General features: G+C 39.0%; 1 protein-coding gene across 11 annotated transcripts in view; it reads left to right on the top strand.

Annotated features, from left to right (window-relative positions):
• Positions 1-21438, top strand: part of ZNF385B (zinc finger protein 385B) — a 401761-nt gene that overhangs the window by 287721 nt on the left and 92602 nt on the right. Inside the window, exon 1 of one of the 11 annotated variants that reach the window (XM_044242451.1) lies at positions 10033-10216. The exons of 8 other annotated variants lie outside the window; for them this stretch is intronic. In XM_044242451.1, the coding sequence (XP_044098386.1) occupies positions 10153-10216 (64 nt within the window). In that variant the 5' untranslated portion in view covers positions 10033-10152. Of the gene's footprint in view, positions 1-10032; positions 10217-13816; positions 14147-21438 lie in introns of those variants that run through there. 2 more of the 11 variants (XM_044242454.1, XM_044242462.1) reach the window with 2 other exon arrangements.

The following is a 21438-nucleotide window of genomic DNA, read 5'->3' as shown; positions in this document are numbered from 1 at the left end:
TACTTTGACAAATACATATTCATAAAAACCTGAGAAGGCTACATATTATTTTAGAATTCCCAGACATATCCAAAGTTCTATGCCAGAACATGGAAGATGCAGCATGGTTTCTATCCCACCTTCTTTTTTTTTTTCCCCACCCCAGCCCTGTCCTATACTACAGGTGTATGGACACCCAGTCCTAGCTGGTAAGCTCCACTTACATTCCCTAAAAGCAGCCATACTGGTCCCACATCTGTATTACCTACCTCAAGGGAGAGAGATCTGGAAAAGAGACCTACGTAGGCCGTGGAAGTAGTTCTTGGGCCATTTAGAAATGAACATATGAAATCCCAGAGACCCAGAATGTGGCTTAGAATGTGGAGGAGGAGAGCCTAGACTCCACGAGGGCCAATCTCCTTGGCCTGCAGCCTGGGAAGAGGTCTGGTCAGAGAGAGTTGTGTCTAATGGTGATCTTGCAAGCAATCGACCTGGATATATTCTGGAGCTTCTAATCCTAGAATACTACAAATGTATATCTGTGAGGGTGTAGTATTATCTAGGACTGTCTAATATTATATTTTTTAAAAACCCATTCAAGTATATACCTTGAAGGTTGTAGAGACATCTTTCCAAACTAACCTCTTGTTTCTACTTCAAGACCATGTGAATCTCTGTTCTGTTGTATTCTGGGAAGCAGCCTAAAAACACAGTCTTTCAAGGCAAAATAGGTTCTGAGTTGTGAGTTGCCCATTTCCAGGCTGTGGAGCCCTGGGCCACGTGCTTCATCTAATGAGTGGAGTTAATAAAATCTTCCTCTAGAGTTGTAGCAAAAGTGCACGAGGTTGAAGTCTTTAAAAGGCTCAGCTCAAGTAAATGCTCAACAGATCATAGTGCTGTCATCATCATCATAATCACTGTCATTATTTTTAGAGCGGTTATTCCTTATTGTCTGTAACTATTGCAATGACCTTGGGCAAGTCATATAACCCCTAAGAACCTCAATTTCTTCATTCATAAAATGAGGTCTTTGGAGCAGAGGATAACTAAGATTCTGTCCAGTTAAGAGCAGGAACTTTTTGGAGTTCCTTCTTTTTCAGTTTTCATTCAACCTGAACTTGACCCCCAGACTACATTGTAAATCGTTAATGGAAGTTACTACTATGCATATAATGTCACTAAGTGTTCTAGTTTAAGCAAACCTGATATTGAAAGTCTAAATCTTTTGTAAAAACCAAAGAGCTCTGGATTGAATATGCAGTTTATAAAACAGAAAGATTCGTGGGAGAGTTTCTTTGCTCACTGGTTCTTCTAGTACATTAAAAGCTAAATTTGATTTACAAAAAAGATATTCACTTTGCCTACAACTTTTCAGAAACATGCACAGAGATTTTTAATCTCTGTGAATCATAGAATCCTTTGAGAATTGACTAAATCTAATTTCTCTTTCCCCAAAATGAACATGGTTGCAAATACTGCACTGAATTCTTGGACGGGAGAGTCCATAGATCTTAATATAAGAATCCAAAACAAAAGCATAAAGGCAAAACAAAACAAAGCCAGTGAAAATGGGATGCGCTGAGGGTTTTGGAGGCATTTCTAAACACAGACCTCCAAACACCTGGCCTTTCCAGTTTCAGAGAAAAAAAGATAGAATTAACATTTATTGAAGCCATACTCTCTGCCAGCCACCACACCAAGCACTTTCTATGTGTTATGATGCTCTTCCCCTTGCAACCCTAAAAAAGGCAGGTATTTCTGATCAGAAAACTGTGGTTGAGAGAGTAATTCCCCCAAGTGACATTGCGAGTTAATAAATAGTAGAAGCAAAATTTGAACTGGAGTCGGACTCTAATCTTACCACACCATGAGAAAATGCCCTAAATTCCTTCACATCTCTCCTCCAGCTCCCAAATCCTTACCAAGGAATAATGGCAGAAATTGAGAGATGTGTCTTCCTGAAGGAACTTCTTGCAAAGGAACACCCTAAGCCACCTTTGTGCTGACAGCTGATCCTTCCCCTCACTCCTGCCCTAGGCCATCTCCCCGGAGCTGGACTGCCCTGCAGGAGGGCTGTGCTGCTGATGGCATGGGACGGGCGGGGCAGGCAGAGAGCTGAGGGAGGAGGGATTCTGGGTGCTGGATGTGATTCAAACATTCTGATCCCCTACGTGCCCCAGTAAGGATTTCAGCTGACATCTGTGTAAAACAGTTGTCAGCTGAGGAGCCGAGAAGTGGCCTGTCAAACTCAGAATGTCCCATTTGCCAGGTCTCACATGAGAAAAGTGAAGACAGGTCCCACTGGGAAAAGACCTGCTTTCCAAAAGATTTATTACCTAAGGGTCAAGTTGCATAACATGTGTTCTGCCCAGTAGACATGAGTCCTTCTTGATTCATTCATATTTCACAGGGTGGCTAATTAATCTCTTTAAGAAGGAGGGACGAGGTGGAAGGGAATAAATGAAGGGCCTTATTGGAATTCTGTCTTGGTTCAGTAAGCTAATATTGAACTTCCTTCATAAACAGCCTGACCAAATACTGTGCAGAAATCACTGAGGTTTATACACTTTTAGACCTTATATATGAAGGTGAGGCCTGTATCCACATGTTCTAACCTGTCAAAATAGAATGTCCTTGGTGAGTTGGGAATAACAATCACAAATCCATTTTTGGTTTCAAGTCATTTTAAGATAGGCTGTCTTATCACCTCAGACTTCACAGTGTGTCCTAGAAAAGCATGCTGTTTTCACAGTGATATTAAAGGCACAGTGAGATTTGTATTTGATTTAGATTATCCTCATGATTTCCCACATGATATAGAGCTGCTTCATGAAGTCACTTGCTGCTAAGCATTTCAGACCTTTATATGGCATAAAGAGAAAAACAACTGCTTGAAAATGCTTAGGAGTAAAATGTGCATATTTAGAAGTAGTTGACATTTGATATGTAATTTTTCTCATATGCTATGTATGATGCAAGACATTCTCTACCCAGTGTGAAGACGATGCCATCTTTTTCCGTCAGGAAGGCAGCGTAACATAATGGTTAAAGTACGGATTCTGGAGCCAGACGATATGGCTTCACCAGCCAGCCCTGCCACTTACCTGCTTTGTGATCCTGAGCAAAATACTTAAGTTTAGTGTGCCCTGTTTTCTCATCTACAGAACGCACGTAGTAGTGAGATCCTCTCTTACTGTGTTAATTGGCATGATTAGGTGAATTAATATAGGCATAAAGTGCTTAGAATGTTGTCGACATGTCATAAATGTAGTGCATTAGCCGTTATTATACAAATGTGTGAAGATGATCGGTAAACTCCACAGTAGGTGTTAGAGGGTTCAGAGAATAAATTGGCTTATCCTTAGTTTAGGCTAAGGCTTCACCTGAGTTTATTCGTATCTCTGTATTGAGAAAGTGCTAAGTAGGATGTTTTCCATCCCTCTGTTCTCTCATATTGTCTGTGTGTTACTCAGTGATCCCGTAAAATCTGTGGCAAAGGATCCTCACGTACCTGCCGACAGAAGTGTGCACCACGTATCTGGTTGATTGAATAAATACCATGTCTCACATATCATACTCCTGCCAAATGTATGTCAGCCCTACTGTGATAATGATAGGTCTTTATTTGAAAAAATGTTCCTGACTTCATAACAACATCATATATAATCAGTGAATACTCATGGGAAAGAAAAGAATAATAACATGTGAGGAGCCCTTCAAATCCTTCGATGTGTAAGAAGTGTCTTCATACTTGAAAAGGCTGGGGGAGGAAAGTCATTCATTCCTTCAAAATCTGTACCAGGTGCCTGTCAGAGGCCTAGCACTGTGCTAGAAGTGAGAAATGAGGCACCTAGAATATAGCTGTTGCTGTCATGGAGATCATATTGTAGTGACAGGAGACAGTAAACAAGTAAAAAAACTAGATAATTTTAGAGACAAAGAAGTAGATGGAGTAGATAAAAACAGAAGCACATAATAGAGAAAACACGTTGTTAAAGACCTCAGCTGAGACACCATTGAATTTAAGGATGAGAGTTCCACTCTGACCGAACAGCAAAGACAAAAGCCTTGAGATAAGAATGAATTTGACATATTCAAGAAAGAGGAAAGAAGCTTGGGTCTTAGAAGGGGGAGAGGTTGGCAAGTGGAGGTGATACAAGGTGTGGTTTTGGAAGTAAGCAGGGGCTTAATCATGTGATAAATGTAGGCCATGGGAAGGAATGGAATTTAATCAGGGTGCGATGGGAAGTCGTTATTGTGTTATGGGAGTAACACAAGGAGATTTGTTTTTAAACAGTTTGGCTGCTATGTGGAGGCCAGGTGTAGGCGAACATAAATGTTCCCAGAAAGATCCATTCAGAGAGATTAGCTGTAGTCCAGATAGACATTGGTGGCTTGGACTAAAAAGTGGCAGTGACATGGAGAGACGTAGAAAGATTTGCAATTTGTGCTGGGAGTACAGACAGGACTTGCTAGTAGTTTGGGTGTAGTTGGTTTGCTAGTAGTTGGGTGTAGGAGAAACCAAGGAATCACATATCTTAAGGTCTTACTTAAGTCCTGCCTTCCCAGTGAAACATCTCCAGTCATTCTAACTCACTTGTCTTTCCTTTTGGTGGAGCAATTGGTTTTTTTTTTTTTTTGGTTGTTTTTTTTTTTTTTTTTGAGCTGGTAACACCTGTAAGACACAGTTCCAAGTGTTGAGGATACATTAGTGAAGAAAGCAAAGATCCCTGTCCTTGTGAGGCTATATTCTCACCTCTGTACATCTCTCTCTGGGCCTATAATTCACACTACATTTTATGTGTCTTTGTATTAGTCTCTAAGTGTTTCAGATTTACTATTTTTGCTCTCCAGATAGTCACCTTCTCAAGGACCAAGGACCCCCATTTTCAGTTTATCGTAATGTCTAGCTCAATACCGGGGGGAACAAAAGTAACAGTGAAAATAGGTCTTTTTCATTGATAATTTCTTGTTTATAGGCTTGTCTGCTTTAAGTAAATTTGTGAAAATCCAAAATTGCAATTCAGATCATTGGAAAGGCAATCATTTTTCCATTAAAAAGGGATTATTTACTCACTGAAGAGTTACTTTAAAATAACAGACTCCCCTAATGAATGTAATTAAAAGTTTGTTAATGGGCCATTATGTATTTGTCAGGGGATGTGGGTACAGGAACTGAAGTTGGAGTATCAGGGGCCACACTGTCAATTTAAAATTAATCCAAAATGAAGACAAAGGAGCTAAATATTAGAATTGTAACTAAAAAAGAAAATAATTTCTGATTTCTGGAAACTTAAATCAACAACTTCATAGAAGACTTTCATTTTCTAAATTTATAATCAGCAATTATAAATTCATTCTTGAACCAGAGCACATTCATCCTGGCAAGGAAAAGTAATCGTTTGAATACACAAGAAAATTGGCTTCTGGCTACAGCTCTTGGAGTATGTCTTAAAATATGAAGAAAAAAAAATTCCTGGTTTGATGTTTCATAAGGAAGTTTGAGCACTTCATAAACACTCATAGAATACCGACTCCTTTTCATGACCCCTTTTAGTAACACTGGCATTGAGGTGTTAATGTAATGTTCTAGCCATGACACCTATCCTATGGGTCAATTACGCTTTTGAGCACCATCTCAGGAATCCAATGAGTGTTTATGACTTTATGCAGAATCTACTTCCGAGTTCTAGAATAACTTTAAACCCAAGGTTTAAAGAAAATGCCCCATTTAAAACTTGTTTTAAAATGCCTTTTAAAACTTGTTTCTGTAATTCTCATCATGTTGAAGACCCTCATAATTATCAATGGGGAAGAAAGCCTCTCACCAGGTAGCACACAGCAGCACAGTTCATGTAAGAATGTAGATGCTGTTCCCTTTACCTCATTCATTCATTCATTCATTCAGTGCATTTGTTGAGTGCCCTCTCTGGGTGAGACACCAAGCAAAAGCAGCAAATCATGTCTGGTCTCTAACCCAGAAGATCTGATAGCTTCCTAGTGGAAAAGACAGATACACAATAGAATGTCTTATATACTGAAAAAGAGATATTGGTGAAATGTTTTGCAGGTTCAAAGGAAAGCAAGGTACTTTTTTGTTTTGGAAATAGAAGGGCTTCCTGGAAGAAATGGCATTCAAAATGCCACTTAAAGCTAGAATATGAGAGGTGACAGAGAGGCAAGAGCTTTGAGGAAGCATAACCAAAGCTATAGAACTAAAAAAAGAAAAAAAAAAATTGTATGTATAAGAACCAATCAGTGCTTTGTGTGGTGAAAAGAACTGCCTAAAAAGCCAGAGACGGAAAGAAAACCATTTTGTCCTCACCCCTGAGAAATAGTTCAGTTGAGCATATCTTAGAAAGTTTTAGTTAAGTTTAAGGATGGTGATGGCTGCTGAACCAGTGTTGGAATTGTATTCTATGGCGATGGTTTTGGTGATGGTAATAATAATGCTTATCATTTGCTAAATCCTTCAGCCTTCTATGCACTTTAGTAAGAATTTCCATGTGTTAGTTCCTTCAGGTCTCCTCATGAGATTTGATTAGTGTTTATTCTTACTTGTCAGCTGAGAAAACGGGCTTAACAAGTCAATTAATTCACTTAATGTTGCCCAGCTGGTAAGTAGCAGAGTAGTGATTTGAACAGGTGCACAGTATTGGATTTCAAAGCCTGTAACTCACTAAGGGGAGCAATGGAAGACATTTGAACAGGGAAATGATTGATTCAAGCTATCCTTCTCAGGAACTTATTTAACCACAGGGGGATTACAGTGATTAAAGAATTATACTAGTGAACAGCTAATGAGGACCTGAATGGAGGTAACAGTAATGGGTGTGAAAAAGGATAGGAGGTGAAAGGTGTCATAAGTGTAACTAACTTGATTCAGGGCAAGGAAGAGGGAAAAGTCAAATAGAGTCAAGATGTAGTCTGTATAACCAAAACTCGTGGTGCTAGGCAGCGAAATAAAGACCACCAGAGGAAGCATGTCTCTTCTAGACATTAGGGGAGTTGGGATGATCTAGTTCAGTTTTGTATACGTTCAAGTTGAGATGCCAGTGGGATAATACAAGTGAGAGGAGTCCAGGGGATGTTTAGAAATACAAAAGTTGAGCTTGGAAAAGAGGTATTTAGACATGGGATCATATTCTACTATGATACAGAGATCAAGGAGGACTGATAAAGAACTTCAAAACCATAGTTTTATTAACATGGAGAAATCAGAAGCCAGATTTATTAACTGAAGGGAGAGTAAAAAAAGTAAAAAAGAAATATAGGCTATGCTAAAAGGAATTAAAGGAAAAGACAGAGAAATTGGTAGACGAAGAAAGCTGACAAAAATCAGGGAAGTTTTACTTGTTTTCCTGAAGAATGAAATGATTGAAGAATGATGGTAACTTACAGAGTAAGACCTTGGGATTGGTAGGGCTGCATTAACTCAAGGGCACACATGACAGGTTAGCCAGGTAAGGGATGCCTAGTGCCTCTTTCATTCATTCAGTCTCTTGCCACTCCTCTAGACCACCACTTAAATGCCACCCCTCTGCTAGGCCTTTAGCTCTTCCATAGTTTCCCCCATGGAGCTTAAATGTTCCTTATCACATTCTCCTACCACTCTTGGTACATACATGCACCATGGACCAGTGGTTCTCCACCATAAGTGTGTGTCCAATCACTTGGAGGGCTGGTTAAAACACAGATTTCTAGGTTCCACTCCAGGGGTTTATAATTCTGCAGGTCTCTGATGGAGCTTGGGAATTCGCTTTGCTAACAAGTTCTCAGGTGATACTGATGCTTCTGGTCTAGGGACCACACTTCGTGTACTGCTGAACTAAACAAAGGGCCTATGGGAGGTATAAGTAAAAGCTGTGAGAGTTTGAGGATGGACTAGTATGCCAGGCCTGGGAATGTTCTGGAAAATACTTCAGGAATCAGGCTTGACTTAAAGGCAGACAAAAAAGAATGGAATATTCTGCCTAGCTGAATCCCTACTGAACACCGAGTTTTCTTTTTTTTCTTTCCAATTTATTTATTTTCAGAAAAACAGTATTCATTATTTTTTCACCACACCCAGTGCTCCATGCAAGCTGTGCCCTCTATAATACCCACCACCTGGTACCCCAACCTCCCACCCCCCCCGCCACTTCAAACCCCTCAGATTGTTTTTCAGAGTCCATAGTCTCTTATGGTTCATCTCCCCTTCCAATTTACCCAAAAGCACATACCCTCCCCAATGTCCATAACCCTACCCCCCTTCTCCCAACCCCCTCCCCCCAGCAACCCACAGTTTGTTTCGTGAGATTAAGAGTCACTTATGGTTTGTCTCCCTCCCTATCCCATCTTGTTTCATGGATTCTTCTCCTACCCACTTAAGCCCCCATGTTGAACACCGAGTTTTCTTAGAATGTTCTAGATTTTGAAATTTAGGTATAGATTTTTTAAAATAAGTTAAACAATAGGGGTGCCTGGGTGGCTCAGTGGTCTAAAGCCTCTGCCGTCAGCTCGAGTCATGATCTCAGGGTCCTGGGATCAAGCCCCGAATCGGGCTTTCTGCTCGGCAGGGAGCCTGCTTCCCCCTCTCCCTCTGCCTGGCCCTCTGCCTACTTGTGATCTCTGACTATCAAATGAATAAATAAAAATCTTTTAAAAAAAATAAGATAAAAAATAAAAGTGAAAACCACAGCAGTGACTATAAGGTTTTTTTTAGAGGGGAGGTGCAGAGAGAGAGAGAATCTTAAGCAGTTTCCACACCCAGCGTGGAGTCCTATGTGGGGCTTGATCTCATGACCCTAAGACCATGACCTGCGAAGAAATCAAGAGTCTGATGCTTAACCAACTGAGCCACACAAGTTTATTTTAATCATGAACAACATATTATATGAGCAAGAAGTGTGAACTGCTGTTTGGGGGGGAAATAAGTATAGAGGATGCTGTGTCCCATTTAGAATGCTACTTTGTTATTATTCATAACAACTGAGATCATGGGGCTTAGAGTTATGAACTCATTCTAAGAGCCAGTATTGTAATTACCATTTTGGTTGCTGCATCTAATTATTCTCTTAGGTTTACCTGTCCCTGACAGTTACCATGCAAATCTGACATAAGCAGATATATCAGATCTCTGAATTTGGGTGGGTGTAGTTTGCTCTGTATGTCACTGAAGTGTTGGCTGTGGTTGGCAAATGTTAAGTTGCACAACCAAAGGTGCAAAATCCTTCCCAACATTTAAAACATCTGTCATTTCAAGTTTCTTTCACTCAGTCAAAATTCCCACCAAGCTAACTCATCAATATCAATGGCAATCAGCCTAGCATAAGCAAAACACCATTCAGTCATAGCCATACGTGTCACATGGATCTATCAGAAACCTTCATGATCAGATGCCACTGAACAAAGTGAGATTAGACATATGAGTGCATAATGTATCATTTCAGTTCCAAGCCTGCACAACTGCTAATTTCACTATGATAATTCACCCGCGTAACTGAAATTAGGCTTCTGGCACTGAAAAGCATAAACATCTCTCTTAATGTATCAACATCAAATTGTTACCTGCTTTAGTCTTTTTTAAATTATATGCTGTGAATCTACTTAAAACTTAAAAATGCACAGGAAAGGAAGGAAATTCTTCAGGCCTAACGGCATGCAAATAAATTATTTCAAACTAAGAGAACATAGACAAAGTTCATATTTTGAGAACACAGTCCTTTTTGAAATAAAAAGCAGTTTTAAAATAAAAATTTAGTTGCCCACCTAGAAAAGAAAAAAATAACCCCTTTAAATCTCAGTGATACCCCAAAATTCCAAATTGTTTTAACAAGTAAGTGTTTTGAGCAAATTGCATTGTCTTGTCGGAAAGGAGAGTTGGGTGGCAGATGATTTGATTTCATTTTTGCCATGGCTGAGTAGTAGTTTCTGAGTAGCTGAAGCTACTCAGAAAAATTACATGAAAGAAAGTAATTGTCAGTCTTTTAGGATATATTTGGTCCGGTGTCGTCAGAAGGTAGTCTGCCCTCTCCCTGGAATCAAGTTGCAAACACTATCCTCAATAGTAATTAGAGCTAAGCGGCAATTACAGGACGTATGATTTGTTCAGACGCAGTGCCCGTTGGCTGTCTCCTAGCACCACATTTCACAGAAACATCAGGTTGAAATGATGGAATTATTTATCTCTCGATGTCATACTTCGCACAGAGCTTGAATGCAGAAGTGAACGTGGACTGTAATCTTAAAAACGAAGGTAAGCATTGCTGGCTAATCAGCATTTACACCTCAGGGAACTTTTTCATGAAGTATGTGACAAAAATGTCAAACAGTTAAAATCAATTTCAGAGAAAAGTAGCAGAATTAGAGCAAATAGATTTGGCTAATTTCACAACTTCCCTGCCCAATATCATCCTAGTTTTCCTAATTTGTTTTTATTTAAATTGTAATATTGGTTCATTTTGCTAAATATAATAAAGATGTGACTGATTGCCCACATTTCCTTTATCTTTTTCCTTTTGAAGTTTGTCTCAGAATAACTAGTTGGTAAAAATGAAATTCATGTTTAATCCAAGGATTTAGAACCGTCTCTCACTTTTCTCTTTGCTAAGTATATTTAAGCTGATGACTATACCTATTTAAGAATTCACAATCAAACTGACAGAATAGTGGCTGGTAGCCTGTCACAACATTAGGTGACGTGGGTTATTTGCACTCGTCACATGGTTTTTATGATAAGCACGTTTTAAGTTTTTAATATTTCATCTAGTTTAAGTCAAAATTCAATGGCTTCAATGTTTATTTAGACCCTTGGGCATAGAAATCTCTCTGGAAACTAGGTAAATTTAGCTCCTCAAGTGGGAGTATTGTTTGTTTTGAGGATAGATGTAGTTTGTATGTATACAATCGATGATGCTGAAATTCTCATTTCTGTTTTAATGTTATCACTTTAGTTTTCCCCACGTAAAATTCCTTTTCTTTTTCAGTTTTGTCATTTTTTAAACATGAATAAATATTACTGTTAGGAAAGAACTTAAGAAGTCCTGGCACTAGGTAGATGTTTTTATCTCGTAGTCCCCAGTAGGGTTTCAGGTGGTTCAGAAAATAGTAAAAGAGCATCGTCGTCTTTTTGTCTACCTCACAGGTGAATCAGAAGTGTAGACACGGAGGGTTCAGTAGACTCTTGCAAAAAATGAATAGATTAAAGCCCATGAGCCTTAATTTTTCCGAGGTGCTAGAGACCCTGTGATAACGAGGCTTCTGAGCAGACACCGGTGCTCAGTGTAGCTATCACAATCAGGCTCATACCTGATTCTGGAAGAACATTTTTTTCTAGCCCTGAGCTCATTGTTGGCTTCATTCTGTTTTTGCTTTGTCATGGAATCATTTCTCCCTGAGCACCATTTTCTTCATCAGAAAAATGTGGGATGATTGATCATAAGCCATGTAACATGTTAGAAGTCTACTTAATGTGTGTTAAAGCACCTTGTGTTCCCCAACAGGAAGCCATGATATTTGTATAACCCAGGACACTGATGATGAATTTTATAAAAATATACCACTGAGGGGTGCCTGCGTGGCTCAGTCGGTCAAGCGTCTGCCTTCTGCTCAGGTCATGATCCCAGGAGCCTGGGATCCAGGCCTGCATTGGGCTCCCTGCTCAGCAGGAAGCCTGTTTCTCCCTCTCCCCCTGCCTTGCCCCCTGCTTGTGCTCTCTCTCTCTCTCTGTCTAATAAATAAATATAAATCTTTATACACACACACACACACACACACACACACACCACTGGATCCCCCTCACCTTTGCCCAAGTGAACCTGGTGAATTTAAGTTCTTAACTTGCTCTACTCTGTTGTGAGTATGGCAGATATTAACATGTGAGTGTATATAATAACAGTCTTCAGAGGTTGCAACTGACATGACTACTTGAGACATAACTAGAGATGTGACCTTCATCTAATTGTTTTATCTTGTCACAGAGACAAACTTGTTCTGATATTAGTAAAATCTGTCTCTTTGTCTTTTGATTTATGGAAGCAACTATTGAAAACACAGTGCATGCTATAAAAGAAGGCAAATGAGAGTCTGAGTACTTTCTAGTTCCTCGGCAATATTATGGAAAGAGACAGAGACAGAGACAAAGAGACAAGAGAGAAAGGTCCATATGCAGAGGTAGAAAGAGAGCGAAACAGAGACCTGAGAGAGACTAGAGGGATGGGAGAAGTAGAAAAGACAAACAGGTGAGAGGCGGGGATGGTAGAGAGACTGTGCGAGATAACAGAGACACAGAGAAAAAAGGTGTCAGAGAAAAAAAGACAGACACATAAGTCAATCAACGTTTGAAAATAGAGATTGTACAATTTTGAAACTTTGGGTTCTTTTTCGTATTTTCTTTAACTGGCAACATGCTTTGTCAAATTAAATACATTGAGCGCAGGTCTGATGTTTTTCCATTTGTGTCCTTTAAGGCAAAGGGAGCTTAAAAGGCTATTTGAAGTTCAGAAGAAACTAAGAGTCAAAACAAATGTTCTTCTAAAAAAAACTATTTCCATTCCTTCCTTGCCTTATAAAGCAAATCATTGACAAGGAAAATGATGAGTATTATGATTAAATTCTCTACTTTCCATGTGGCACCTTATTAAAAAATCATTATGTCTTTAACTTTTGGTGTTCACTGGGGAAGTGAGATGGAGTCATTTAAGAAGCCAAAAAGAAATTCCATAGAAGAAAAACTGGTACAAAGTCAGGATAATGGTACAAAAATAAATATGATACACAGGGACAGGGGCGATCATTTATGATGAATCACTTCCAATGCAGAAAATCCTTGGGCATTCTCTGGACGGGCTTATGTGATGCTGTTTCGCATATCACTAGCGCCCCCAGAAGCTGCCTGAATGACTGAAGCAGGGAGCCTCAGTTTCTAGGATCAGGACAATGGCAAGAGTTCCAAGAAGCTGGGTCAGGGGTCATCATTCCCTTCAATACCCACTAAAGACCCTTAGGAGTGTTAGCATCCCCTAGGTCACAAGACCCCATGTTTCTCAGCATAAGGATGATATGACACTGCCTCCCATTTGCCCATCTCCTTTAAGGAGATTATATTCCTCCTTAACCAAGTTGTTCCTACTTATATTGTTTTTGTTCTGCTCTACTTCATCCTATTTTGACAATCCTAGATCTAATCCTAGAGTTTGACAATACGATTAAAGATAAAAGGGGAAAAAATCATTTTAGATGTTAGGAAACTCCAAGTAAGGAATTGGTGTTAATTCTAGTCTCCTCTCTAAAAGTCAGCCAAACTTAGCTGCTCTTCCCTCCCTCCTCAAATCCCCCTCACCTTTTGCCCAAGTGAACCTCACTGTCTCCCCAGTATTTACAATCTCTGCTCACCCCATTCCTAGCACGTCCACATTAGTCACCCATGCCAGGTTTCCACAGGAATGAAATGGCAGCTTTCATGGTGCCTGGATGCCAAATGGGAGCCATCTCTGCAGTCTCTGGATGAAAATGGCTTCTTGGCTGTTGGAGCACCAAGAGTGGCCTTGTCTATGGTGGTCGCCAGTATTATAATCTACTAGAATTTGTCCTGAATTCTGTATAGTGCACTGTAATATGGAAGCCATGGAATATGTATGCAAAAAGGGAAAAGTGTATAATAGCACAGTTGTTGGTGTCCTGTTTATTCCCGAACTGTGCTTTCTAGAAGCCCATTACTGTTTTTTGGTTTTGTTTTTTTTTTAAACATGGGCAACAGCTTTTGAATAGCTTTGAAATGTTAGTTAATATTTAAGCTAAGGAAACGTCTTTTCTACACCAAGGTGAGAGTAGAGAACACCAGCAGAGCAAATATTAACTCTATTTCTTTAAACTGAGCAAGCTTCTGGAGGAAAAAAATATCTTTTTAAAGGACCATTAAGTAAACCACTATTCCTTTTCCCTGGTCTGGTTCTTAAATGCAAATACCTAAGTCACCGAATGCAAGAACTGAAATTCTCTGAAGCCAGGGTCTAAAACATTTTGTATCCTGGAGCTAGAATTTATAGCAGCAGCTGGATGTGTTGACCTCCTGAGTTGCTGTACGCAGCCCGTTCAGCCTGGCCCTTTCGGGAGCTGCAGAAGAGAGGCCTAAAGACAGACTCAGAGGCCTCCGTGGTCTTGGTGCTTTGATCTGCTCCAATGGAAGGTCAGTTGCTATAGCTTGGAAAAAAATGTGTCTTTTCAGATAGCATTTTTGTTTCAGTAACTGATAGTACTTCAGTATAAAAACCACCAACAAATATATGTGTGCCTCCTGTCACGAGGCTATTTGAATTAGTTTCGTTGACCTAAACAGTATGGTTGAAAGCATAGTTTTAATGGGGTTTGTGGGTTTTTTTTTTATGTCATTGGTAATACTAAAAGAATTCTGTAAAATAAGGTGCTGCAATTGATCTTCCACTGTTCTTTAAAATAGAGATGTTGGCTCTTGACTTCACTAGCTTTTCTCTTTGATTTAAATCTCTTTCTTTCATTATTCATATTAATAAAACATTAAGGGGCACCTAGGTGGCTCAGTTGGTTAAGCATCTGCCTTCCGTGCAGGTCATGATCCCAGGGCTCTGGAGTGGAGCCCTGTCAGGCTCCCTGCTCAGCGGGGACTCTGTTTCTCCTTCTCACACTCTCCTTGTGTGTGTTCTCTCTCTCATTCTCATTCTCTCTCACTCTCTGTCAAATAAATAAATAAAATCTTTCAAAACATAATAATAAAAACAAATAAAACGTTAAGATTAAAATCTCACTGAAAAGGGAATACTCCTAAATTTCAGTCAAAACATAAAAAAAGGGGCACTTGGGTGACTCAGTGGGTTAAGGCCTCTGCCTTCGGCTCAGGTCATGATCCCCAGGGTCCTGGGATTGAGCCCCGAATCTGAATCGGCTCTCTGCTCAGCAGGGAGCCTGCTTCCCTTTCTCTTTCTCTGCCTGCCTCTCTGCCTACTTGTGATCTCTCTTTGTCAAATAAATAAATAAAATCTTAAAAAAATAAATAAATAAAAAGAAAACAGACCAAGTACAAATCTCTTTAAATTTTTAAAGAAGACCAAGACTTCAGTATATGATTCCTAAACATCTTTGATTGTGTAGACGTCAATATTCAAAACAATGTCTCTGGGCAATGTCTACCATCAGTCAGACATCAGGTTGGATTAAGTTCTCTTAATCATTTATCTCATGCAAAACAAAGGGTGAATTCCTCTAAAATTTTATGAACTATAATTCCTCTAGAAGTATTCAACAGTTTGAGAAACACAGTGGTTGCTTTTCCTAGGAAAGTCTGCCTTATTGGGAGGTTTCTAAAATAAACCATGAGTCCATGTGGCCATGAGGTCCTTCACATGCTGGGAAGGGAGAGAAAAAAGTTCCTCTGATACAGGCTTCAAACTCCATGAAAGCATCTTGATGCCATAGACAGGAGTCATTGGGCAAATGTAGCACAGGAGCATCTCCCTACGTCTTTTTGCCAGAAAGTTTCATCAGGCTACTGTGACCTCCCAATCCATTCTTGACCTCAGACAATTTTAGTAAAGCCCTGTCTGGAGATAATTTTGGCTTCTCTAAAGACTTAGTAATTTAGGCACTAAGCACATGACATTCCCTTTTGATAAGTCAGGTATATTAAAAACTATTTCAAAAAAATGACAAAGCATTTGTCAGAATTCTGTTTTCCCTTCTTTAGTTTTCTTCCTTGCATGATCATGCTTAATAAAATCGGGTTACAAATGGAAAAAAAGATAACAAAGCAAAAATGTAATTTCAGCTGCAAAGGAGACTTGGTCCTCAAGACTTTTTTTGAGAACCACTTCTTTACTTAGATTCTGAAATTCTCAGATTTTTCAATTCTGTTTCCAAAATGATGACCACTAATGAAGTATGTTACATGTTTAGTCAAACTGTATTTAGTACCACAGAGTAAAAACCAAAACAAACAAACAAACAAACAAAACTTAACCTTTTTTTCAGGATTTAAACATAAGAAAGTCCATACATAAGCAAAATATTCAGGTATAAATGAATCACCACTTGGCTCTAAGTATTCTATTGTCACACATTCAAAAAGCCATCCGTTGCATCCTAGTGAAAGATTCATCGTTTTGTGTAAAAGCTGGCGTATCACTGCTAAACCCAACAGACACTGTAGCTTAAAATCTATCACGATGTGACTTCTCTGCTGTTTTTTACAGCAGCATTTCATTATTGCCCATAAACTTCAGTGTGGTACTCAGAAGGATTTATTTTTAAATGCAACATTCTGCCAGGATGCTGCTGTTGGAGCTCTTTGGGGGAAACCCTGAGGTGCCCCAAGGGACATTCAGAAGCAGAACTGCCAATTGTGAAGATTTTATAGACTCAGAGTTCTAGATACACATTTTTCTCTTTGGCATCAGTAGGTCCTGTGTCAGTCTCTTCCATCCACTTATAAGTGGATGCAAGGAAGCAGCAGCCTTAAAGGGAACTTTTATTTTCTCACAAATCATTTTGAACAAAATCAAGCTGGCAGTGGGGAAAAAACATCATATTCATCCTAAAAGTACTTGACAGTGTTTGAAGATGTTTTTCTTATTGGAAAATTTTGCCTGTATTTGCCAACAATAGTTTACTAAAATTATTATCATTGAACACATTTTAAAAGTGTCCGTTGGAGAAAACACACAGAAATGTGCACACAAGTGTACAGTGGATGAATGTACACAAGCATAGCAGACCTGTGTAACTGGCACCAAGATCAAGCAGAAAAATTTCCAGCACCCTCTCATGCCCCCTTTCAGTCACTTTCCGCACCCTTCCTGCAAGGAGAGCCTATCCTTACAGTATATATTCGTTTTGCATGATTTCGTACTTTGTGTAAATTGGTATCATACAGCACGTTCACATGCTCCCGTATTTTAGTTCTTTTTCTCAGCATTACACTTGGAAGGTCTATTTGTTGTAGCATCTAATTATAAATCATTTGTTCTCATTGCTGTAATCCATAATGTGAATGTTTTATTGCATGAAGAACCAACATTATTTATTTCTACTGTTGATGGGTTAATTAGCTAATTTCTAGTTTGTGGCTGCTATTAATAGTATTGCTATAAGCATTCTAGTACATATCCTTTTTGTTGGGTAAATACCTAGAGGTGGAAGTTGCTGAGTCATAGGGCATATATATGTTCAATTTTAGTAGATATGCTACATGGTTTTTCAAGGTAATTGTAACAACTGATAGTGATTTGAAGGGGCACATGTACCCCAGTGTTTATAGCAGCAATGTCTGTAATTCCCAGATTACGGAAAGTGTCCAGATGTCCATCGACAGATGAATGGATGAAGAAGGTATGGTATATATATGTACATCCATATAGGCATACCATATATAGATAGGTGTATCATCTAAATACACACACACACACACACACACACACACACACACATGAGTATTACTCAGCCATCAAAAAGAATGAAATCTTGCCATTTGCAAGCAAAATCAGTCAGTCAGAGAAAGACAAATACCATATGATTTCACTTATGTGGAATTTAAGGAAAAAAATGAACATAGGGGAAGGGAAGGAAAAATAAAATAAGAGGAAAACCATAAGAGGCTCTTAACTATGGGGAACAAACAGAGGGTTGCTAGAGGGGAGGTGAGTGAGGGGATGGGGTAACTGGGTGATGGGCAGTAAGGAGGCCACTTGAAGTAATGAGCACTAGGTATTGTATGCAACTGATGAATCACTGAATTCTACTTCTGAGACGAATAATACAATATCTGTTAATTAAATTGTATTTAAATAGCATTTTTTTAGGGACGCCTCAGTGGCGCAGTGGGTTGGGCCTCTGCCTTCAGCTCGGGTCATTATCTTGGGGTCCTGGGATTAAGTCCCACATCGGGCTCTCTGCTTAATGGGGAGCCTCCTTCCCCTCTCTGCCTGTCTCTCTGCCTACTTGGGATCTCTCTCTCTCTGTCAAATAAATAAATAAAAATCTTTAAAAAAAATGATTTTTTTTTTTTTAAACCCACACAATTGTTGTAACAGTAATTGTAACAACTGACACTTGCCAGAGGGGTGATTGGTGGGGGGGATAGGTTAAATAGGTGACAGGGATTAAAGAGTATACTTGTTGTGATGAGTACTAGGTGATGTCTGGAAATGTTGAATCACCACCTTGTAAACCTGAAACTAGTATTATACTGTATACTAACTAATTGGAATTTAAACAAAAACTAAAAACAAAACAAAACAAAAAACTGGGGGAAAAAAGTTCTAGTTGCTCCATATCTTTATTAACATTCTCAATCTTTACTCATAGGAGCCATTCTTATGGGTATGCAGTGATAACTCATTGCAGTTTTAACTTGCATGTCCTTTTTTTTTTAATTGCTAAACTGTATTACTAATGAAGCTAAGTACTGGCCATTTTAGTATATATTTTTGTGAGGTGGCTAATTTTCTCCCCATTTTTTTCCATTATGTTTTCATTTTCTTATTGATATTAAGGAGTTCTGTATTCTAGATTAAAGTTCTTTGTCAAAGTATATATTTTAATTTCCCACTCTGTGGATTGCCTTTTCATTCCTTTGATATGTTATATTCCCAAAGTTTTATTCTTTCTATATTGTCAGTTTTTTAAGGTTAACATCTTTCTTTTAAAGATTTAATTATTTAAGACAGAGAGAGAGAATGGGGGAGGGACAGAAGAAGAAAGAAAATCTTCAGCAGACTCTACTGAATGCATTGCTGGTCGCTGGGCTCCATCTCACAACTCTGATATCGCGGCCAGAGCTGAAATCAAGAGCGAGATGTTTAACCAACTGAGCCACCCAGGCGCCCTTATGATTAATATCTTTTGTTTCCTATTTAAAAAATCTTTGCTGGGCACCTGGGTGACTCAATTGAGCATCTGACTATTGATTTTGACTCAGGGCATGATCTCATGGGTTGTGGGATTGAGCCCCATTTAGGGCTCCGGATTCGTCAGGGAGTCAGCTTGGGATTCTGTCCCACTGCCCCCCCCACTTCCCCCACCCCCTGCTTGTGCATGCTCTCTCTCTCTCTCAAATGAATAACTGAGTCTCAAAAGAAAGAAAGAAAGAAAGAAGAAATCTTTGCTTACTCCAAGGTCATTTAGATACTCTGCTTTTCTCTTTCTTGTTTATGCTTAAGAATATCTTGAATCCTTAAGGTTTTGAATTTTAATACATTCAATTTTCTCCGTGTTTTTTGCTTTTGCATTTCCCCCCACCATTCTCCCATATCTACCTCTCAAAATACCAACCATTCCCCAAGGCTTATCTTAAGAAATAGCTCATCTATGAAAACATTTATGAACCCAACTCCTAACCAGATGCAGTTTCTTTCTTGAAACTCTTTAGCATTTTGTTGATAATTTATGATCCCTTACATATCCTGTCTTTTGCAAGTATTAATGAACTTAAGTATTTATGGCCTTCTGGGATGTGGCATAGTGTGAGAGGAGTAGGAATGGTTCATAACTACAGTAATCGAAGCTTATTGAACACTTGCTAAGTGTCAGGTTCAGGATTAAGCATTTTGCATAGAAAAATCTCAGTTAGTATTTCTACCTGCCCTATGCTGTAGCTACTCTTATTTTCCCCAACTTATAAAAAAGAAGACAGAGGAATAAAGAAATAAAATCATTTGTCCAAGTGTTAGAGGATTTCTTTCTCCTTCGGTGCCCATCGTTCTCGATGATCCCACTTTCAAGAATGAAGAGGTAGATCAGACAGAGTGGTGGGAAGCAAAGGAAGGTGTATTGAGCAATAGCAAAGTGATACCACAGAGCTCCTGAAGAGGGAGGGGACCTGAGACGGTTGCCATCAGATTTTCTAAATCTAGTGGATTCTATGGGCTCCTTTGCAGACTCTTTTGATCTGATTAACCCTCTGTGCGCCTGTCATCCAATCAGGTTTTTGTCATCTATCCATTATGTGGGAAAGGGTGGAGGGCTCCTTCCAGGGTGATGTCAAGTCCTCCTAAGGTTGGTTTCCTCTTATGGTGGGGGTCCCTTATGGTGGGGTCCCTGCCTGCCTTTCTTCCTACTATCCTTCATCACAAATTTGCACAACAAGAAAATGGTAGACCTGAAAGTCATCAGCTTACTCTTGAATTGGTACAGTTCATGTGTGTAGAACAGCATTGCCTGAAGGACATGCCAAGCATTCTAATTGTTCCAGAAGCTCTATGGAAGAAAACAAACAAACAACAACAACAACAAAGTATTGTTCTGTGCTCAAGAAATGGAAAGTAGAAATTATATCTGCCTAGACATGCACAGTGCCTGTTAGTATATTATAAGCTCCAAGATGTCTTGCAAAAAAGAGCCACTTTAAACTTTGTTGAAGCCAGCATTTTCTAAATGTATTTGAGGACAGAATCTTTTTCACTTAACAACTTTACATATAACCTACTTTGTGGAATGATGGCTGGACTTTAGAGCTAGATAACCCAGGCCCTACCACATACTAGATGAACTCAATCTCCTTAAGGCTCACCTTTGTCATCTGTAAAATGGGGATAATAATACAAACCTCACAGAATTGTATTATAATTTAATAAAATAAGGGACACAAATTACTTAGTTATACCTCACATAGAGTAAAATCTCATTAAATAGTAACATTTCTTACCTTCTCTTAAAAAGTAAAATAAATTTTGTCTGATTCAATTTATAATGAGTATATATAGGTATACATGTACAAATATGTATATATTATCTGTGGATATACTTCTATATATGCATATGTAATGTGCTTAAATGTAGTGCCAGGCACATAGTATGAACTATAGAAATGTTATCTCTATTATTATTATTATGTGGCCTTTTCAGAAACAAAACCCTTTATCAGTCACATCTCCAACTCACATAGCCATGGTCTCTTGACAAATTTCTTTTCCTCACATGTTAGACTGATGAAAGTAGGGAAATGATGAGTGAGGGGGAGAGGAGATGCTGGGTAGTGCTTTGTGGTGATTGTGGAGGTTAAGAGGGAAAGTCACTCAGGGTAAGAGGCAACAAAGCTGGGACAGCAGTGAAAAGAGAAAACTGAGTTTGGTAGGACTTCTGAAGTGTCACTCATTTTAATTTCTTCAATGACATCTCTGGGAATTCTATAATTGGCATTGCCTCCACCCGATAGACTTTTATATGTTAAGCTTTTTATTTCAGTACACACTAGGGCAGACATACATAATACTGGCATAAGGAAAAAACCATTTCTTTCGGATATAGCATAGATTTGATCTCATTCTATAAATGCTTCTCCATACAGTTTTTCTATGACTTTGGCATTTCCTCCTTCTAACACTGAGGTGTTTTGTCTGCTCATGTTATGATACATAGAAAAGAGCCACTAGGAAACCTCAGAGCTATCACCTAAATCTTCAAGATTATATCTCTAAAGGTCAAAGACTAAGGCAATAATTTCACGTCTCACCA

The sequence above is a fragment of the Neovison vison genome, chromosome 3 (assembly GCF_020171115.1).
Source record: "Neovison vison isolate M4711 chromosome 3, ASM_NN_V1, whole genome shotgun sequence".
In the NCBI taxonomy this organism is placed as follows: domain Eukaryota; kingdom Metazoa; phylum Chordata; class Mammalia; order Carnivora; family Mustelidae; genus Neogale; species Neogale vison.
Note: the sequence above shows the minus strand (reverse complement) of the source record. Positions and strands in the feature narration are given on the sequence as shown.